The sequence below is a fragment of the Podarcis erhardii genome, assembly GCF_964252035.2.
Source record: "Podarcis erhardii genome assembly, chromosome: 9".
NCBI classification, from domain to species: domain Eukaryota; kingdom Metazoa; phylum Chordata; class Lepidosauria; order Squamata; family Lacertidae; genus Podarcis; species Podarcis erhardii.
The window spans coordinates 43993697-44012406 of record NC_138512.1 but is presented as its reverse complement, the minus strand read 5'-3'; the positions used below and the strand labels follow the sequence as shown (position 1 = coordinate 44012406).

The 18710-nt window shown below is 41.0% G+C and overlaps 1 protein-coding gene across 2 annotated transcripts; it reads left to right on the top strand.

The window, feature by feature from the left end:
• Window positions 1–1584: 1584 nt before the first annotated feature.
• USP38 (ubiquitin specific peptidase 38) lies at window positions 1585–18534 on the top strand. 2 transcript variants are annotated; one of them, XM_081876091.1, is made up of 10 exons: window positions 1585–2448; window positions 4290–4419; window positions 7601–7730; window positions 7853–7954; window positions 9275–9433; window positions 10706–10899; window positions 11604–11697; window positions 12427–12533; window positions 13708–15055; window positions 17550–18534. In XM_081876091.1, exons 1-10 carry the CDS (start codon window positions 1719–1721, stop codon window positions 17709–17711), a joined length of 3156 nt encoding a protein of 1051 aa, XP_081732217.1. In that variant the 5' UTR covers window positions 1585–1718; the 3' UTR covers window positions 17712–18534. The 2 variants fall into 2 exon arrangements, with proteins under 2 accessions (XP_081732217.1, XP_081732218.1); XM_081876092.1 differs by lacking the exon at window positions 7853–7954.
• The last annotated feature ends 176 nt before the right edge of the window (window positions 18535–18710 follow it).

The window sequence follows — 18710 nt, the reverse complement described above, 5'->3', positions numbered from 1 at the left end:
CTCACAATTTTCACTTACGGTGTGAGAACTCTGGCTTACATCTAATACAGGGCCTACTGGATGAGGAGTGTGTTCTGTGTGATTTTGTTCCAAGCTTGCTCACACAGTTAAAAACTTTGAAGTGAAATGTAAGGGAAAGTGTAACTGTTACCATTTTCTGCCAAATGTACTAGATTTTAACCATATAGGCTAACATGGTACAAAATGCAGGACAGAATCAATCTCTCGCACATTTGAATCTTCTAGATCAAAATCAGACAGCATGGAGAACAGGGTGCTTTAAGAATGCAGCTTAGCTACAGGGTGAAATTCACCCAAATTCTAGCTCATATCTATAAAGGGAAGTTTTGGAAAAGAAGCTTCCTACCCCAGAAACAAAGCAGGTCATGTAACAAAATTACTGCCTTACTACAATAAAATATATTCCTTGCCTGCTCTTTTCAATATCTGAGAAATGGCAGTGGCTGCTATATGACAAATTCCAAAACGAGAACAAGGCAATACTTTGGGTCTGGAGGGGGTCATAGCTCAGCGATAAGGGTATGTCCTTTGTACATAGAACAATCCAAGTTCAATCCCTGGCATCTCTAACTAAATAGATCTTTGTGGATCGAGGGAATGAAAGAGCCCAACCTAAGACCAAGGTCAGAGCGAACAATACTGTGAGAATCATTAGTATTTGTAAGGGGTGTATGAGGCATATGAATGCCTTAAATAATAAAATACCTTCTCCTCTCTGTATCCTCTCACACTGTTTGAAAGGGTCTCTCAATGCTTTGAAACAGATTAGGGGCAGGTAGGTATAAGGAGACTTCAAGGGGAGGGCAACCCCCCCCCAAAAAAACCCTTTTTCCTCATTCCACTAAGAAGCCTCCAATGGAGGAAGAAGCCTTTGAGACAAGCTGCCCCTGAGGAACCATCTCTTTCTTACTTGCTGGGCCGCTGTGGAGAACAGAATGCTTGACTTGACAGGCCTTTGGTCTGATCCAGGGCAGTTTTCTTCTTCTTAAGGTAGAAATCCCCATATCCCCCAAGGTAGAAAACCCAACTCTCTCCCTGCTGGGCTAATTTTCCACTTGAGAGGAGTGCTGCACATAGGAGAGCGTTTAAAGCAAAACAAACCAGACGAGACCTTTGCTATCTGAAGAACCATACAGCCCACCAGAGAGCTGTTTCTGAGTCCTGAGCCCCTGCTTTACTTCTCCACGATGAGCTGCTTTAGAGAAGAGGCGCGAGGGCGCTTGACAGACCACCAACCATTTCAAGTGACCAGCAGAGCCCCGCCCCTTCAACTCCTCCTCCTCCTCCTCCGGTTTCGCCCCTCCCTCTTTTATCGCGCGGCTCCGCCTCTCTACCTCCACGAGCTCTGTGATTGGTCCGCAGCGCAAGGGCCGCAGCACGCCCTCCGCGGCGGAATGGGCGCATGCGCGTTGCTAGGGCTTACGGAGAGAAAACGAGCGCTCCGCCGGTTGTTTATGTGCGTTCCGAGTAATTCCACTTCCTGCCTGGCGTGACTGTGCGCCGCTCCGTCGCTTCCGGGTCAGATGCTTCCTCCCGGCGTCCGGGGCCTCTGAGGTACCGGTGTTTCGAAACCTGCCGAGAAAGGCGGGCTGGGGCCGATGTTGAGGCGCCGCTGCCGGCCGGGGGGGTGACGAGGGGGGCGGCGGAAGAGAAGGGCCGGCGGGGCCTGGTCGCCCGATGGTGGGCCGGCGCTCGCCATGGACAAGATCCTGGAGGGCCTGGTGAGCTCCTCGCACCCGCTGCCGCTGAAGCGCGTGATCGTGCGGCGCGTGGTGGAGTCGGCCGAGACGCCTCAGAGCGCGCCCGAGTGCCGGGCCATGTTCTCGCTCAGCACCCGCCTCATCCTCCAGGGCCCCGACCAGTTCCAGCGCCAGGTGGGGCGGCAGGTGCTCGAGGCCTACGCCCGCCACCACCGCGACGACTTCGAGGCCTTCTTCACGCGCGGGCTGGTGCTGGCCTTGCTCCAGGGGGGAGACCCGGCGCTGCCGCCGCCGCCGCCGCCTCTCCCCGCCGTGGCTCCCGGCCTGGGGCCTAGCCTGGACCCGGCCGTGCTGGACTACATCCAGGTGGGGCTGCGCCTGCTCATCAGCTGCCCGGCGGTGCTGGAGCTCTTCGCGCTGCTTCAAGGGGAAGCGCTGCGCCTGGTGAGCGAGAGGCCGCCGGCGCCGCTGTGCGCTCGCCTCTGCCAGCTCCTCAGCGACTTCCCGCAGTGCCTGCCCCGCGGCAGGAAGCCCGCGCTCGCCTTCTGCCAGCAGCTGGTGCGCAGCATCGCCCACTTCCAGACGCAGGGCACCCGCGAGGCCGAGCTGCGCCTCTACGTCTCCCAGGTCACCCAAGTCAGCGGCCTCCTGCGCAGCATCTGGAAGGCAGAGCCCGACACGCTGCTGCCCTCCTTGCAGGAGCTCTTCGCCATCATCTCCTCCACCGGTGAGTTGCTGTTTCGCTTGTTAAGGCAAGGGCTTCAGTGCCCCTCTGGGGTTTGCAGGGGTATCACCTTAGGAAGAGCAAGAAGTAGGCATTGCCAAATGTTCTCCTTGTACAGTGGTACCTCGGGTTAAGAACTTAATTCGTTCTGGTGGTCCGTTCTTAACCTGAAACTTTAGCTAATGGGGCCTGCCGCGTCGCCGCCACGTGATTTCTGTTCTCATCCTGAAACAAAGTTCTTAACCTGAGGTACTGTTTCTGGGTTAGCGGAGTCTGTAACCTGAAGCATCTCTAACCTGAGGTACCACTGTACAACATGAGCAGCATTCTCCCTAATGTCATCCTAGGCCGCTCTGGCAACATGTGTAAACAAGAATAAAGCTCTGTGGTTGCATTAGTTAAAGGAGTGGTGATGCAAGAGCAAGTCATGGCTTTATCTTCAGTTCTCGTGTGGTTCTTGTTTGCACATTTTTCTGGAAAAGCTCATTGCTCCTGGGTTTCAAAGGTAACATTTGTATTGGGTCAAAGTGTAAGGCAACAAGAAGTGTAGATAAAGTAATAAGTAAAGCACTTAAAATTTATGTAACCTTTTTCAAAGTAGGTGAGTTTTAAAAAGCATGGGGTCCATGACATACTAGATATTAGATCAGGGAGCCACATCTTCCTTGTAGTCCTTACCTCTTGAGCCAAAAATCATTGAACATTTGGTGCTTAATATTTAGCCAAGTTTGGAAAGAACTCAGAAAGCAGCTTGAGTCTCTTCCTTGACAACTCTTGTAGAGAGAAAGGCTTTGTCTTTGATTAGCTGTTTGGTTACTTTTAGATAACTTTGAAACTCGGCTGAAGTCAGAGTGGCTTGTGCTAACCTTACAGCATGCTGAAGTATAAAAAAAAGAAGTTATAACTGTAACTGAAACAGATATTGGGGATAACACTATTAACTTAAACATTTCAGTATTAGTTTAATCTAGCTAATGGTGTGAATTTCCTGGAAATTTTCCTAGAGAAATTAGAGTAATTTGCATCACAAATATTTCAGTTTTTACTGGAAAAAAATTCTGATGCTCTAGAGAGAGAACTAATTTACCATCTTTCTTACATTCTTATAAAACATTACTTCATACAGTGCATAGTTAAACTATGAAGTGTTGCTCCCACAAGTAGTGATGACCTCCAACTTTGAGAGCTTTCAAAGAGGTTTAGACAGATTCAGAGGGGATAAGGATATTAATGGCTGCTAGCCACAATGGTTTATGTTTTACCTCCCTTGTTGGAGGTGATATGCCTCTGAATGCCACTTCCTGGGAATCTTAACCGGGGAGAGCGCTGTTGTGCTCAGGTCCTGCTTTCATGCTTCCTGTAGGCACCTGGTTGGCTATTGTGAGAGCAGAATACTGGACTAGATGGACCACTGGCCTAATCCAGCAGAGGCTTTTCATATGTTTCCTCAGTTCCAGAATATTAACTATTTGGCTATTAACTTTCCCACACGTGTTTGTGCTCTGTTCATGAGCAACCCATTTCTGGAATTCAAAAAGTTGTTAGATATGTGGTACATACAGATGGACTACTCCCAAAGATATGAAAGTGGGGGAATACCCAAGTTTCCTTCTCGTTTGATCACTTAAATTCCTAGAAAATACTAAGACAGACCAAAGGAAGAAATTCTTCTGCTGGGCTTAATTTACAAAAACATATTTGAATGGATTAATATGTTGCTTAGAACTTGAATAATCTGTCGTAATAGAACTTTAATATATTCTTGAAATGTGTTTCAAAATTCAGTAGGAAAAAGAGTAGAAGCAAAGCATAAAACTTCTTTCTTGCGTATTTGTCTATTGTAGATTTTGAACCCTCAGTTGCCTTGGCAAGTCTTGTGCAGCATATCCCATTACAGATGATTACAGTGCTCATCGGAAGCCTTACCACAGATCCAAATGTAAAAGATGCAAGTATGACTCAAGCTTTGTGCAGGTATAGTCTTTGTGTTAGAAAAGAGCATGACAACATTACCCAAATTGAAAACCTCAAAGCTGTTTGATCATGTGAGTTTTAATGGATAGATTCAATCTGCATAAATTGGTAAATGAACAATACACTTTCTGAAGAGGAAAAAACATTTGTTTTTAGACTATGTTTTAGACACTTGTGGCAAGCACAGTCTTAGAAGAGGCGTTCCTTCTTTTGTGAGAGAAGAGGAAAAATGTCTCTACTAAGTTCTGGCATGCCATCCACGTTTTTTGTAAATATTTGTACTAAAAATAAACATGTATTTGTGTTGTGTGTTTTTATTGTCTGATTCATCAGGGATGCAAACCCTGATGTCAGATATTGCAGCCATAAAAACAGTAATGCCATTAACACATTTGCAACTGAATGAAATCTTTAAAAATTGGAAATTGTGACTCAGGAAAATCTGTAGTGGTACAGTTTAATCATTGACAAAGAACTTATTATGGTATCCTAATACAGCAATCTGCCTTTTAAAGTAAAAACAGTTTCCGCCAAAGAATCTGACCTGTGAAGTTACCTTGTCATAATAAGTTAGATATTGTTTCTTTTCAGCAGCATAATCTTGTTCTTCTTGGTTAGTAAGTATTTAGTAAGCTTTTGTGAAGCAAGTAGTAATTACTGGCCTTTGGATAAAAGTTGCTGGGTAAAATTTGCTGCTATTTAAAAACAGGTGATTTTGAACATGGGGTACACTCCAGCAACATGAAAGCTGCAATCTATGTGCATTTGTTTGGGAGCAAGTCCCATTGATTTCAATGGTATTTACTTCCAATGAAGCATGCATATGATCGTGTACATTCACTGAGATAAAACAATTCTATACATTTTTGTACAACCTAGCTGGACATTTAGAGGACAAAAGTAGCACTATGTGAATCTATCTTGAGTTGCAAAATGCATTGTTTGGGGCTTGTGGTGATGCTGAGTATAATCTCAGTATCTTTTATACAAAGGTGCTTTCATTCAGGGTTTTCTGGCAATTCTATCCTTTCTGTTTCAGTCCCCTGTACCACATTCAGTCCCATTTTGGAATGTCCCCTGATCTTTAGGAGTTTCTTTTCAGGGGACTCCAATATATAACAGGCAGGAAAGTCTTATTGTTTGAGGAGGTTTATCTCTGGATCCAAGTCAGTCTTCTTACAAAGAAGAGCTAACTGCTACTGAAATCTTAAACATCAGATTATCTGTATTTTCCAAATATTGACAATGGTTGTGACATCCAGCATTTAGAAATCTGTAAATGTAAGAAATCAAATTCTGGATACCAGTCTAGCAGCTGAAAAAGGGCAATAAATAGAAATGAAGAAGATGGTGCTTAATCACATTGCTAAGAAGAAACAAATGACTGAATTCATTAAGCCGTTCTGGGGCCTTTGGAGATTATGGTGCTGGCTGCAAGTTTTCGCTACATGCATATGGTTAATAACAACAGTTTCTGACAAACAAACAACACATATATGGTAGGCTGCTAAGTAAACCTAGGGATCTAACTGGTTCTTTTTCCTTTTTTCTGAAAATGATTTATTTGGTTTTGATTGTTTAAATTCTTATACCTTTGTGGGCCATAGATTTTAAAACTTACATAGCCTTGCAAATAAGTGCTCAACATTTTCTAGCTAACACACACAGTATTTTACTAGCCCACATACAAATCTTATTTGCCTATCACGTTAAATTTTAGTGCTGGCAACTCTTATACACCGTAAGAGACAAGTCCCATGGCTACAGGATAAATACATCATCAGTTAGTGAAATTTTTCTGAGGCAGCCAGCTTCACCTGCCTTTTCTTTCTAGCTGAGCAACTGCAGTCATTTATATTTGTCAGTTAGATGAAGAGGAGTAAAAAGAGAAGTTGGCTGCTCTTTTACCTCTTGAACTAATATGAGGATAGGTGTAGTATAATGTCAACCATCACAAAAGACTGCATCTAGGTGAGCTGGAAGGAACGTTAATTGCTTGGCAGAGCCTGTCATCCTTTATGCATTCATAGTCTTTTACAGGGTTTGCAGCTAAACATGGGTGAGCTCTCCCTGGCTTGATTTGGTTGGGAGCAGCAGTTATGAGCAAATGTGCAAGATGCTTGGAAAAAGTTATTTTCCCCATATCTCCCCCCAAAAACTGTTCCCATCCTGGTTAGTTCCAACATCCTTTATCTGGCTCCTGCTATGGTGGTGGGAGAAATATTTTTCCTTCCTCGTCTTCCTCCACCTTGGCACTAGAGAAAGAAATTGGGGTGTCTATTTCTCCCTTCTTCCAGGCACCTAGAATTCTGAGAAATGTCATTTTCTCAAAAACATAGACATCATAAGGTTGGAAAGAAGAAACTTATTTCTGGGTTGGGGGTTGTATACTCAGTTTGTTTTGAAAGTGAGTACCGTGAGTCACTAAGGTTCATATTTTGAGCCAAGTCATTGGTTACTAAGGACAGCAACATCTCTGCTTTCTATTGCTAAATGCAGGCATCACAAACTCGAAGGAATGCTGGGTCACCTTGTTTGTTGGCTGTTGGTTGTACTAGTGAGGGATATGCGCTTGCTGCTTCTGCACAGGGTTTTTTTTCCTTTCTGAATGAAAAGTAAATGTTACATAAAATGTTTTGGTTTCCTATCATATCTTAGCATTGTGCAAGGACCGGTCGGAAAAAAGAAACTATTACGTCAAGATCTTGCTTCTTTTAATTCAGATCTCTGCCATAAATGTTTTATTTGAAAACTTTGGACATGAGGATAGTGTTTAATAAAGACTACTGGTTGGCTTTGACATTTATTGGTAAATGTTTACAGAATGGCAGAAAATGGGGATGGCATAAAAGCATTGATCTGCATTCATGACACTTGTACAACAGTATTCCACACAGCGCTCCAAACGAGAAAGCTCCCATTAGCTTGATGAAATAAATTCTTATTTTCTAAGTGGTGTAGTACTGCATTTTGAGTACTGAGACTAATGAACTTCCCTCTGCCACAAAACCTTGGAGAAAGTTGTTTGCAAAGGCTAGAGAATTATGCAGTGCCATGACTCTCGGTGTGACTTAATGTGATCGTCATAATAGGAAAACCAACACAAACTGTGGGGCAATTAAATAGTTAGAACTTCTTCTTTTTTGGCTGAAATACTAACAAGCACCCCATCTTTTTTCAGAATGATTGAATGGCTGTCCTGGCCATTGGCTCAGCATGTGGAGACCTGGGTCATAGCACTCTTGAAAGGGCTGGCTGCAGTCCAGAAGTTTACTATACTTATTGATGTTACTTTGCTTAAGATTGAAATGGTAGGTATGGTTGCTTTTGTAGAACAGCTTTTCTGCTTATTCCAGACTGGTGTAAATATTGTGTAACACAGAATGAAAACTGAAGAATATCTCAATTCTGATGTGTTTGGTTTTTTTTGAAGGTTTTTAATCGACTTTGGTTTCCTCTTGTGAGACCTGGTGCTTTGGCTGTCCTTTCTCACATGTTGCTTAGTTTTCAGCATTCTCCAGAGGCTTTTCACTTGGTAAGTTTTCATTTGTCTGAGCTTTAAACCTACTGCTTACAAACAACTTCCATAGCTTTCTTTGTAAAACCTAGACTGCAGTCTTGTGTTCGTACTGGAGGTGGCTTGTGGCTTGTTGTAAACCAGCCATAATAGCCAACTTCACATCTGTACTGCAGGTAATAAGGTCTATTCTTCTAGTCACATCATGTATTGCAACTTCAGTTTTATCCTGCTCTGTGCTGAAGATATATTGTACAAAACAAGTTTTAAAACAAATAGAACTAGATACTAAGATCCTTGTACACTTACCCATACACAAGTACTTGGCAAAGGGAGTTAGACAGAGCCACTGCCACACAGGATGCCTCAACGTTCCTGCCAGTTCATGATGTTCAGTTATGTTTTAAACACCTCCTACAGTCTGTATTGAGGGCCAAATTCACAGTTGGCCTCTGAGCTCTTCATGCCAGCGGCTACTCTACAGTCTTGAATGTGCAGGCTACACACAGGCACACAACCATCTCAGCTATTTTTTCTACATCATCTGAGGGAGGGAGATTATGCACCCATCAGATTAGAGATAGGGGACATCAGGGTCCTCAACTCCACCCACCCTAGCACTGTGTCTACTCATCTTTTTTCCTGCTGCCACCAACAAAATCTGGGGGGTCTCAAGAGGGGCTAGAATTGCTGGGGGGGCAGATCAGGCCTTCAAACTGGGGGGGTTAAACACCTCTCACTTAAATAGTAATATGAAGGTACATAATTCAATAAAGATGTTTCTAAAATTCTGTTGGGAGTCAAAGATGTAGCTAGCCTGCTTAAAAAGTTGTTGAATACAGGCTTTTCTAGAATTTTCTAATTCATACTGTTTTGATTGTGAGTTCCTTTTAAGATTTTGAATTTATGGGCAAGGTGGAGATGAGCCACACTTGATGGAGCTACACGCTAATACCAAGATAAATCCATAGAATACAGAACAGGTTGTACGTTAGCAGGGTGACAGGAAACAATACAGGCCATTAAATGTTTCAGTCATAATATTTAGAACAGCCTTCCCCAAATTTGTTCTTCAGCTGTTTGGGGTTTTGTTGTCCAAAATTGTTGAAAGGCAGCAGGTTGGGGAAGGCTGATTTAGAAGAACAATGCATTACGAATGCAATGTTGCTGTCTATCCTGATTTATGTATCTTAATGGAATTGTGGGTTTTCTGTTACAACTTTTGCTCCTTACTATTGAAATGGTTATCAGTCATTAATTGCATTCAAGTAGATATGAATAGTATAGTTTTTCAGATGAACTTGGGCAAATGCTTTGGTGTTTTTCTCTTAACATTAGATTGTTCCTCATGTGGACAAGCTGGTAAAATCTTTCAAAATCAATGGCCTTGCCTCCAGTGCAACATTCTTGGGACAGCTGAGTGAGCTAATACACTGTATGATGTATCATTACTCTGGATTCCCAGAACTCTATGAACCTATTTTAGAAGCTATCAAGGTAATGCAAATAAGTTAAATGCTACAGGTTGAAAACGAGGGGTGGTCTTGATGCTCTGTAGTGAATTAGGGCCATTTTTTGATTGAGGGAAAAAATTGGATTATATTGCAGAACTAGAAAAATCACTGGCTAGGAAGATGTGAAAAAATAAAATAAGATCTCTGGTTGCTTAATCCTGAAAAGCACTAAAAAGCAGAATATGGTAATATGCACCCTTACTTTATGGGAGCATTTTCATAAGAGTTACTGAAGTTTATTGGTGATTATCAAAGGGAAAAGTCACCATGTATTAACTCAGTGATAGTGGAAATGGTTTGAAATGACCAAGATATTTCCTGATCAGAAATGTTGTTTCTATTGCCTTTGTGTTGTGCATTGTGGAAGAATGTATACATTGACTTTTATTTGATTTATTGTATTTCTATGACACTTTTCATTCAGATCAAATCAATATATATATACAGTGGTGCCCCGCAAGACGAATGCCTCGCAAGACGGAAAACCCGCTAGACGAAAGGGTTTTCCATTTTGGAGGTGCTTCGCAAAACGAATTTCCTATGGGCTTGCTTCGCAAGATGAAAATGTCTTGCGAGTTCCTGCGGGGTTTTCCCCCCCCCCTTTTTTCTAAGCCGATAAGCCGCTAAAATGCGCTAATAGCGCTAATCCGCTAAGCCGTCAATGGGCTTGCTTCGCAAGACGAAAAAACCGCTAGACGAAGAGACTCGCGGAATGGATTAATTTCGTCTTGCGAGGCACCACTGTAGTGACACCATTGTCATAAGATGTGGAACAATTCCTTCCATAAAGGCAGAAAACACACACAGCAGTATATTTGGCTTTGACTGTTGTATCTTTTGGTTGGGGTATCATTTTTAAAAAATGCATCTTATGGTGAACAAAGGCTGTCAAGTGTTTTTGCTACACTTTACAGCTTGAGAGGCACTCTTTGTGGCAAAGAAATAGCAGGAACAGATCAAAGATTACCTACAAGTCTCTGATTTGACAGTATCTTTAGAGTTGATAAGACACAGCCTCTAGTAATTTTTCTTGGCTGTGCAGTCACAGTGAATCTTTGATGGCTGGCCAAACAACTGTACTGTCAGTTCTCACAAAGACAACTGTGATATTTTTTCAGCATTGCCATGAGTAAAGAGCCTGAGTTGTGAGGACAATGTGGGGTGACTGTTGCTGCTTTGTAGATATTGTTGTGAAAACAGGTGCTTAAAGTTGTTGCTGTTCACTGCTCAGTGTTGAATTTTCTGCTTCTTTTAGGACCTTCCCAAACCCAGTGAAGAGAAAATTAAAATGATACTGAATCAGAGTGCCTGGACATCTCAATCCAGTTCCTTGCAATCTTGTCTGTCTAGATTTTCTGGAAAATCTGAAACGGGAAAGACTGGTCTGATTAACTTAGGAAATACATGTTATATGAACAGTGTGATTCAGGCATTATTCATGGCTACAGAGTAAGTTTAAACTTCCTCTTGTGAGGAATCCCAGGCATTCGTTTGTACTAAAGAATTTTTTTAAAAAATAATTCATGGAGCACATCATTATGGCTTTGATATTGCCAGTGAAGAACTAGGTAACATGGCAAAATTGGTCCACTGGCCTAAATTAGTTTTCCTTAACCAAACATTGGGCTCAAATATATTGGAGTTCACATTATATCCTACATGTCATCATGTATTCATGTTAATATTGGTAAAAATTATTCCATTTACATAAGTCATCGTGGCAATAAAATATTGTTTACTTTGTTCCCTGATAGATGTTTATTCACTCAAAGAAACTCACCGATTGGGAGTTTTTTGAAAAATTCCCACTTTGCTTTAGACTATCACCTTCTATAATTTTTTTTTAAAAAATCCAGTTTGCATTAAAACAAGGTATGTGTTGTATGAATTATGGCTGATATATGACTAAGTCATACTTGGAGTTGACCACCCTAAATCAGTGGAATAAAAAGATTTCACTGATTTCATTGTAACAGCTCTAGTAGGACTAGTGTTGCCCATAGTGTGCTGGGTCATTCAGACCATTCTGCATTACAAAAGCAAACATTGAGCAAAGCTAATGTCAGATAAATCGGTTCTGCGCCATCAGAAAGAAGACTGTGTAAATGACGAAACATGAAACCATTGTCATCTCATCTCTTTCTCTTTTGCAGTTTCAGGAGGCACGTATTATCTTTAAATCTAAATGGGTGCAATACATTAATGAGAAAGTTGCAACATCTGTTTGCATTTTTGGCTCATACTCAGGTGTGTGTAACTCTTTTAATTTTCTGAATATTGTAGCCATAATATCCAAAACTTGCATCTGTCTAAATGTTCTACCAGAATGTACCTAGAGAAAAATACATTCATATTTCATATAGATTATTTGAATATTCTCAGCTTTTCTAAGCCAAAAGCCAAATTTCACTTGTTTTACACAAGTGAAATTTTATAAGTTGCAAAAACCTGTGCAGAATAGTTAAAATCTAGCCAACATAGTTGAGATTTTCAGAGTAGCAATTTTTTATTGTCGCCAGTTTCAGACATTTGTTCCCAGCTTCTCAGACCTTGCTTTGTGAAGTCACAAATGAGCATCCAAGTATGGCTGCTGTGTACAACTAAAAAAAATGCTGTACATAAGGCACCAAAAAGATTAGGAAAAGGGGATGAAGTAGTTCATATTCTTGCTAGACCCATATAACTTTTCTAGCTTTAAGCCGTTTGTCTACTTGCATGCTTTGTAGAAAAAAAAGATTTAAGTTCTTAGTTTTACCTTCAGATCTATCTCTTACATAAAAATAGATAGATTTGAAGGTAAAACTACTAGTGCACTAGACCTGTGTATGTTTTTTTATACCTGAGATTTATTCTGTCATATTTGCATGCACTTGCAATCTATTCATTTGAGCGTCCCAACGCAGAAATTAAGGAATGTTTCATAGAGTGGTGTCATTACTTTGCATTTCACTTGATTTTGCTTGCTTCCTGATACAGAGAGAAGCCTATGCTCCTCGGATTTTCTTTGAGGCTTCCAGGCCACCCTGGTTCACCCCTAGGTCCCAGCAGGACTGCTCTGAGTATCTCCGGTTCCTGCTAGATAGGTATGGTGCTCTGAAATCCACACTGGTGTTTTTTACATTGTTGACCCAAGAAAAATAACCAGAGATACCATCACAGATTTCTAAGTTTTACCTAGAACTGCAAGGTATAACAGTATTCCCAGTCTTCAAGGATTCAGAACTGAGGGAGGAATTAAGTGTCACAGTCTTATGATCATTCCTTCAGTGCAAGCATCTCTGCTTGCCAAATGACATGCTCTCCCGTCCAGCGTTAGAAACACAGATATATAAGCTAAGCGCCAAATGTCTCCTTAAACCAGGGTTACAGTCGCCAAAATGGAATGCCTAGTTGCCATTTTGGGACCAAATGGCTCAAACATATTTTTCAATATGTCATTTGAGTTCTTGAAATTTGTTCTGATTGTGCACGTAAAATATAACAGATAGCATTATGCAGGATGTGTTGCTAGTGTGGGAAAACAATCAAGATCCAAGGATCCCCAGGCATGCACCTCCAGATGGTGGAGACGACAGGCACCATCCTGGCACCTGGGCATCTTCACTTGGTAGCAAGGAGTCAATAGCCAGATGCAAAATGCACCTGGAGAATTTCAAACACTTCTCCTGTCTCCCTCCCCCCACATGGATCTGGAGGGTCTCCTTATTAGGAGGAGGAGTAACCCTGTTGCATAAGGGTAACTTGCTTAGTTTAATTGAATGTGGCCCTGAATATCTGTGGTAGAGAACTGCTGCTTTGGGGGAGGGGGAATCTAGGTTCTGTTTGGTCTCTTTAATTAGCATGCATTTGCAAAGCCAAAATGGCTGACTACCCTTCTTAACTCCATCATGCATGCATGCCATTGGTGTTTACATCTGTAGTCTAACCTTTTGTTTCCAGTAAGACATTCAACTTGGCTTACAATCAGCAGTTATGTCTGTTCTAGAAAACTCTTGAATCCCTGCAAGCGATTTATTTTTTTTAATGCAGGAAACTTTTTTATGTAATATACTAAATAACTTTCCAGTTTCCTTCCTTAATCAAGTTCCATTAGGGGTAAAAAGTAAATCACAAGGCTGGTACCAACAGTTATTTGTGTGTGAGAGACACATACACACACACACACACACATACATACAAACTAAAACAGTGATGCTTTAATCAATGAAGAGAAATTGGTAGGGAAATAAATAATCTCATTTGATTTCTCCTCTTTAGGCTCCATGAAGAAGAGAGGACCCTGAAAGCCCTTTCTTTGGGAAAGCTTTCAGAAGATATGAATGAAGAGTCTGTCGTCCAGGACGTGTCCAGCAAAACGCAGCTGATTACCAAACAACCTTGCAGAGAGGAAAGAACATTAATAGAGAAAATGTTTCGGGGAAAACTGCAAACAAGCATATGTTGTTTGAACTGCAAAAGTACATCTTACAAAGAAGAAGCCTTCACAGATCTTTCACTTGCTTTCTGTCCTCCTGTATTCTTAGAAAACGTTGACCCACCAAGTACAGAAAATTCACCTGAAGGAAAAGATGACTGCATGGAACAAGTCAGTACTAGGGCATTCAGTCCTGTGGCAGAAACAGCAGCTGATGGTTTAGCAATTGGCGATTGCTGTGAAATGGTCACAAATGATGGGACCTCAAAAGACCCTCCCACTGATTCAAACTGTGAAAACACTAAAGATCCTTTTCCATGCAAGGCTGAGAACAGGGATAGTTTGCGGAAACACGTCAGTGAAGCTACTCCCTCAGTTACTGACTTGCTGAATTATTTTCTGGCACCCGAGGTTCTTAAAGGGGATAACAAATATTATTGTGAAAAATGTGCCTCTCTACAGAATGCGGAAAAAACTATGCAAATTGTGGAGGAGCCAGAATACCTCATTCTTACTCTCCTAAGGTTTTCATACGACCCCAAATGTCACATTAGGCGCAAAATCTTAGACAATGTGTCTTTGCCGCTTGTTCTGGAGTTACCTGTCAAAAGAACTGCGTCACCCTTAAGTCCTGTATCGGGTGTGTGGTCTTTGGGTGTTGAATTTTCTGACACTGGTGAGAATCTAGCTAAAAAACTCAAGCCTTCTGGTGCTGAAGAAGTGTGTTGCCCTCAATTAGTCCCTTATGTTATAAGTTCTGTAGTTGTGCATTCTGGCATATCGTCTGAAAGTGGGCATTATTATTCTTATGCCCGAAACGTTGCCAGTTCAGGGCCTTCATTAGGATCTTGTGATCAAACCCAAAGTCTGGCTTTAGCTTATCCACAAAGCAACTTGATGGCTGGAGAGGCTCCCGTTGCAGCTGCTGAAAAGGAACTGGATGAAAATGAGGTGTCAAAGGAGTGGTTTTTATTTAATGATAGCCGAGTGACATTTACCTCATTTCAGTCAGTCCAGAAAATTACGAGCAGATTCCCCAAGGACACTGCTTATGTGCTGGTTTACAAAAAACAGAACAGTACAAGTACACTCAGCGCTAAATCAACCAATGGGCTCTGGGTCAATGGAGATCCCCCTCTGCAGAAAGATCTTATGGATGCCATTACAAAAGACAATAAGCTATATTTGCAGGTAAGGTGCAGACATTGCTAATGTGATCAGCTGGCTTAAGACTGTAATCCTATACCCACTTAACATTGTAGTAAGCACCATTGAACTCAGTGAGACATACTGCTTCTTAGTGGACATGTATATGATTGTACTGTAAAAAGCTTAATGCAGGCATCTAGCTATAGTTATAAGTCCAAGACTGTTGCTTGCAGACAAATACAAGAGACTTTGCATGGTTTTGAGCTGCTGGATCCCTTCCATCTACATGGGGCAGCACTTCTGGAGGTAAGAGCACAGTGCTGACATCTCTTCACACAATGGTTTGGCAACTCACTTCAGATTGTTTTCTGGCTTGTCAAGTTTGTAAGCTGGCTTGTCTAGTTCAGACATCTCACCCAACATTATTATGGTTCCTTAGCCATGTTTGAGTGTGATGTCTGAACTGAGCCTTTACCTAGTAGATCTTTCAGTTGTGTAGGCTATTATTATACTTTCCACAAGAATGCTATGTGACATTCAGTGTGAATATTTTGCAGACATGTAGCTCTGATGATACGTTGTACAGAACAATGTAGTTGCAGTACCAGGTGTTTTCTGTGAAGAATGGGGGGGGGGAATGGCTTTCACTGAAAATTCATGGATGGATCTTTGTTCATTAAGTAAGGAGGTGTTTAAAAGCTTCCAAACATTATTTTTGTAGAATGCAACTTGAATTTCATTTAGTTGAGAAAAGCTGGAATATCTGGCAGTTCAATTTGCTGTATGACTATCTTAACAACGCAAAGTAACCTCGAGTTGTGATGCAAAAATGAATGTGGCTTAATGTTTTCTAAACAAGCGCAAAGGAAAGGAACAAACACAAATGTGTTTCATTGAAAGAGTCTGCACCACTTCATCCTTCACAAGTTACAGCCATAATTTTTGTTAAACTTTCTGAAGTCTGTATCGTAGGGATGGGGAATCTGTGGCCTTAGGTGCTGGTGTACTGCAGCTTCCCTTACCCATGACTATTGACTATGGTGGCTGGGGTGGATAGGAGTTAAGAGTCCAGCAATATCTAAAGAGCCATATTCTCCCCACCCTTGATGTATCAGCATTAAATAGTTTCTGATCTGTAGATGCCGCTTAGTTAACTCATTTAATTTCATAACCGTAGAATTACTCAGTTGATTTGCATAAACATCTGATTCAAAAAAACCCATTTTGGGTTTTTTTTCTGATTCAAAAACCCATTTTGCACAGGTAACATTTTATAGCAGAGCTTAATAGGGAGATTTTTGAACTTTTGAGGGTATTTGAGGGGAATTTATTCCTTTTTAAAATGTATTCCTTAAACGATTGGCTATTTTTTGACACACACCAAAACCTTTTGGGATAAATGCTAGGTCTAATATTAGCATGCCTTCAACTTTTTATTGGCTAAACATGGTTGCAGGAGCAAGTTTACACTGATAAGGAGTTGGCTTCAGCCTTATCAGATTTTATGATGAAACCTATGGCGTACATGCAGATTTGGATTCAGCTGCTCGTTTTCCCCTCAGACAACATCAAAACTCAACATTGCTCAAGTACGATTACTAAAGAACTAGACAGAATTCCTGCAACGCTTGTACTTGATGAACTTAATAACCCCTAGTAGCTTAATGAACAGCATTGGTGTACACCATGAAACAGTCATTGCAGTATCATCGCCTGGGAATTGTATTGAGACTTTAATCACCAGGCCAGTATGTGCAAGAGAACTGAAATTATACAACCTGTATCTTTTGAAGTCGTTCTACAGCTTTCATGATCTTGCTAGGATTGTAAGAATTATAGCTTTGGGTTCATTTTAAAAGTTTGTAGCGCTTAAATTTGTGGGGCAGTGTTTGACTATGTGATTGAAATAGCTTTGGGTGTCCTCAGGCTGCTTCACAAGAAGCAGCTTTTGTATATACCGAGTAGCAGCCCTCCAGGTAGGTGTGTGTCTTTGTGTCTGTCTGTCTGTCTTCCCAGGTCTGCTATCTGCATCCCCTTGGTTGATGGCAGAGACTAATTCTGGCACCTCTAGCATGCAAGGCAATGTACTGTGGCCCCAGCTAAATGTCTCTTCTGTTTTTCAAAGCACATGACTACATAACGTCTGCAAAATCTGTTGGCACAATTTTTAAGAAAGTAATTTTGGGGAGGCAAAAGTAACAATTGATTTAGCTTTCATTCCTTTAATGATGCCTGCCACTTAAAGCATTTAAGTTACGGACAATCTTAAATTATTTACATGGTAAACTACCACATGATCTTTGGATGAAGGGCAGTATATAAATTTAATTAATTGATGATGATTATAATCTCTGCTGTATAGTGTTAGCAGGTGCTTCTGTTACTTGCTTCTGCTTTTGAGTTTCTGCTTGAGCATTCTGCAGCACTGCTGAACAAAACTGGTGTAGCTGTGCCAAATGTAAATTTTCGTGCACCCCCCCCCTTACTCTGAAATTAGCTTAAAATGTTCATAACTAGGTTTATTTGTCTGTTTCAGGAGCAGGAGCTTAGCGCTCGAACACAGGCCCTTCAAGCAGCTGCAGCTTCGTGCTCCTTTCGGCCAAATGGATTTGATGACAATGACCCCCCAGGAAGCTGTGGGCCAACTGGCGGAGGTGGTGGAGGCGGATTTAGCACTCTTGGCAGATTAGTGTTCTAGGAAGAGAGCATCAAATGCATTGGTTTCCAAACAGCTCCAGATACTGCTTAGGACTGTTCGTACTGAACTGTATTAAATAATGTACTAAGCTTTTTTTTCAAGATGTGATCTTTGTTCTAAAGAGAACTCTCTTTTTTTATTTGAAATAAATAAGTGCATCATGGAGAAATCTACCTCTTAAATTCACTTGTTTTTATGGAAAGATATTCTTCCAAAAGAGGAGTTAGAAGATTTTTATGACACTAGATGAACTAGTAAAAAGCACTTGCAATATGTAATCCCAAATCCCTTGATGAAAGAATAATTATTCTTTGAAAAAGAGATGGTTACTCAACCCCAGCAGTGTTTGCGGTGGGGTTAATTTGTCCATAAATCTATAAATCCTCAAAGGCTCTGGAGTTGGTAACCTGAAAATAAATGAAAATCCAATGTGCTAACAATGTAATCCAGGATAAGAAATACTCAAACTCAATATATTTGCATTACAGGTACATATATTAAAAAGTCACTTTAATGTGCTTGTTAAATCATTTTTCCAAATGTGCATGGTCTTGTAAGGGGTGGGAATTAAGTAAAAAAAAATGCAAAGTTTGTAGTATTTTTAATTGCTTTGAGGATTTTAAAATTATTTCAGGGAGTACATCTGCTGTGTTTTGAAGGAAAAGACTTTGTACGTGCCTTGTACTTTAACAAAGTACAAAACCTTTTGAGGCTGCGGAAGAGTGTAGAACATGAGATGTTAATTTCTTGTTTAATATGAACTTAATACATTTTTGGAAAGTGTTAGCTTCACCAGAAGTAAAGTCTGATGGTTCTAAAAATACATTTGTTGCTCGTGATTTTCAGTTCAAAATGGACTTCCATTTTATTCTGTATATATTGACATCACTGCTTTTGTGGGATACAAAAAAAGATGGTAATGAAACTTTATCCATATTGCTGAGATGAAACATTTTCGGCAACTGACATTTTCATGCTTTTGAACTTTACATATTTGGG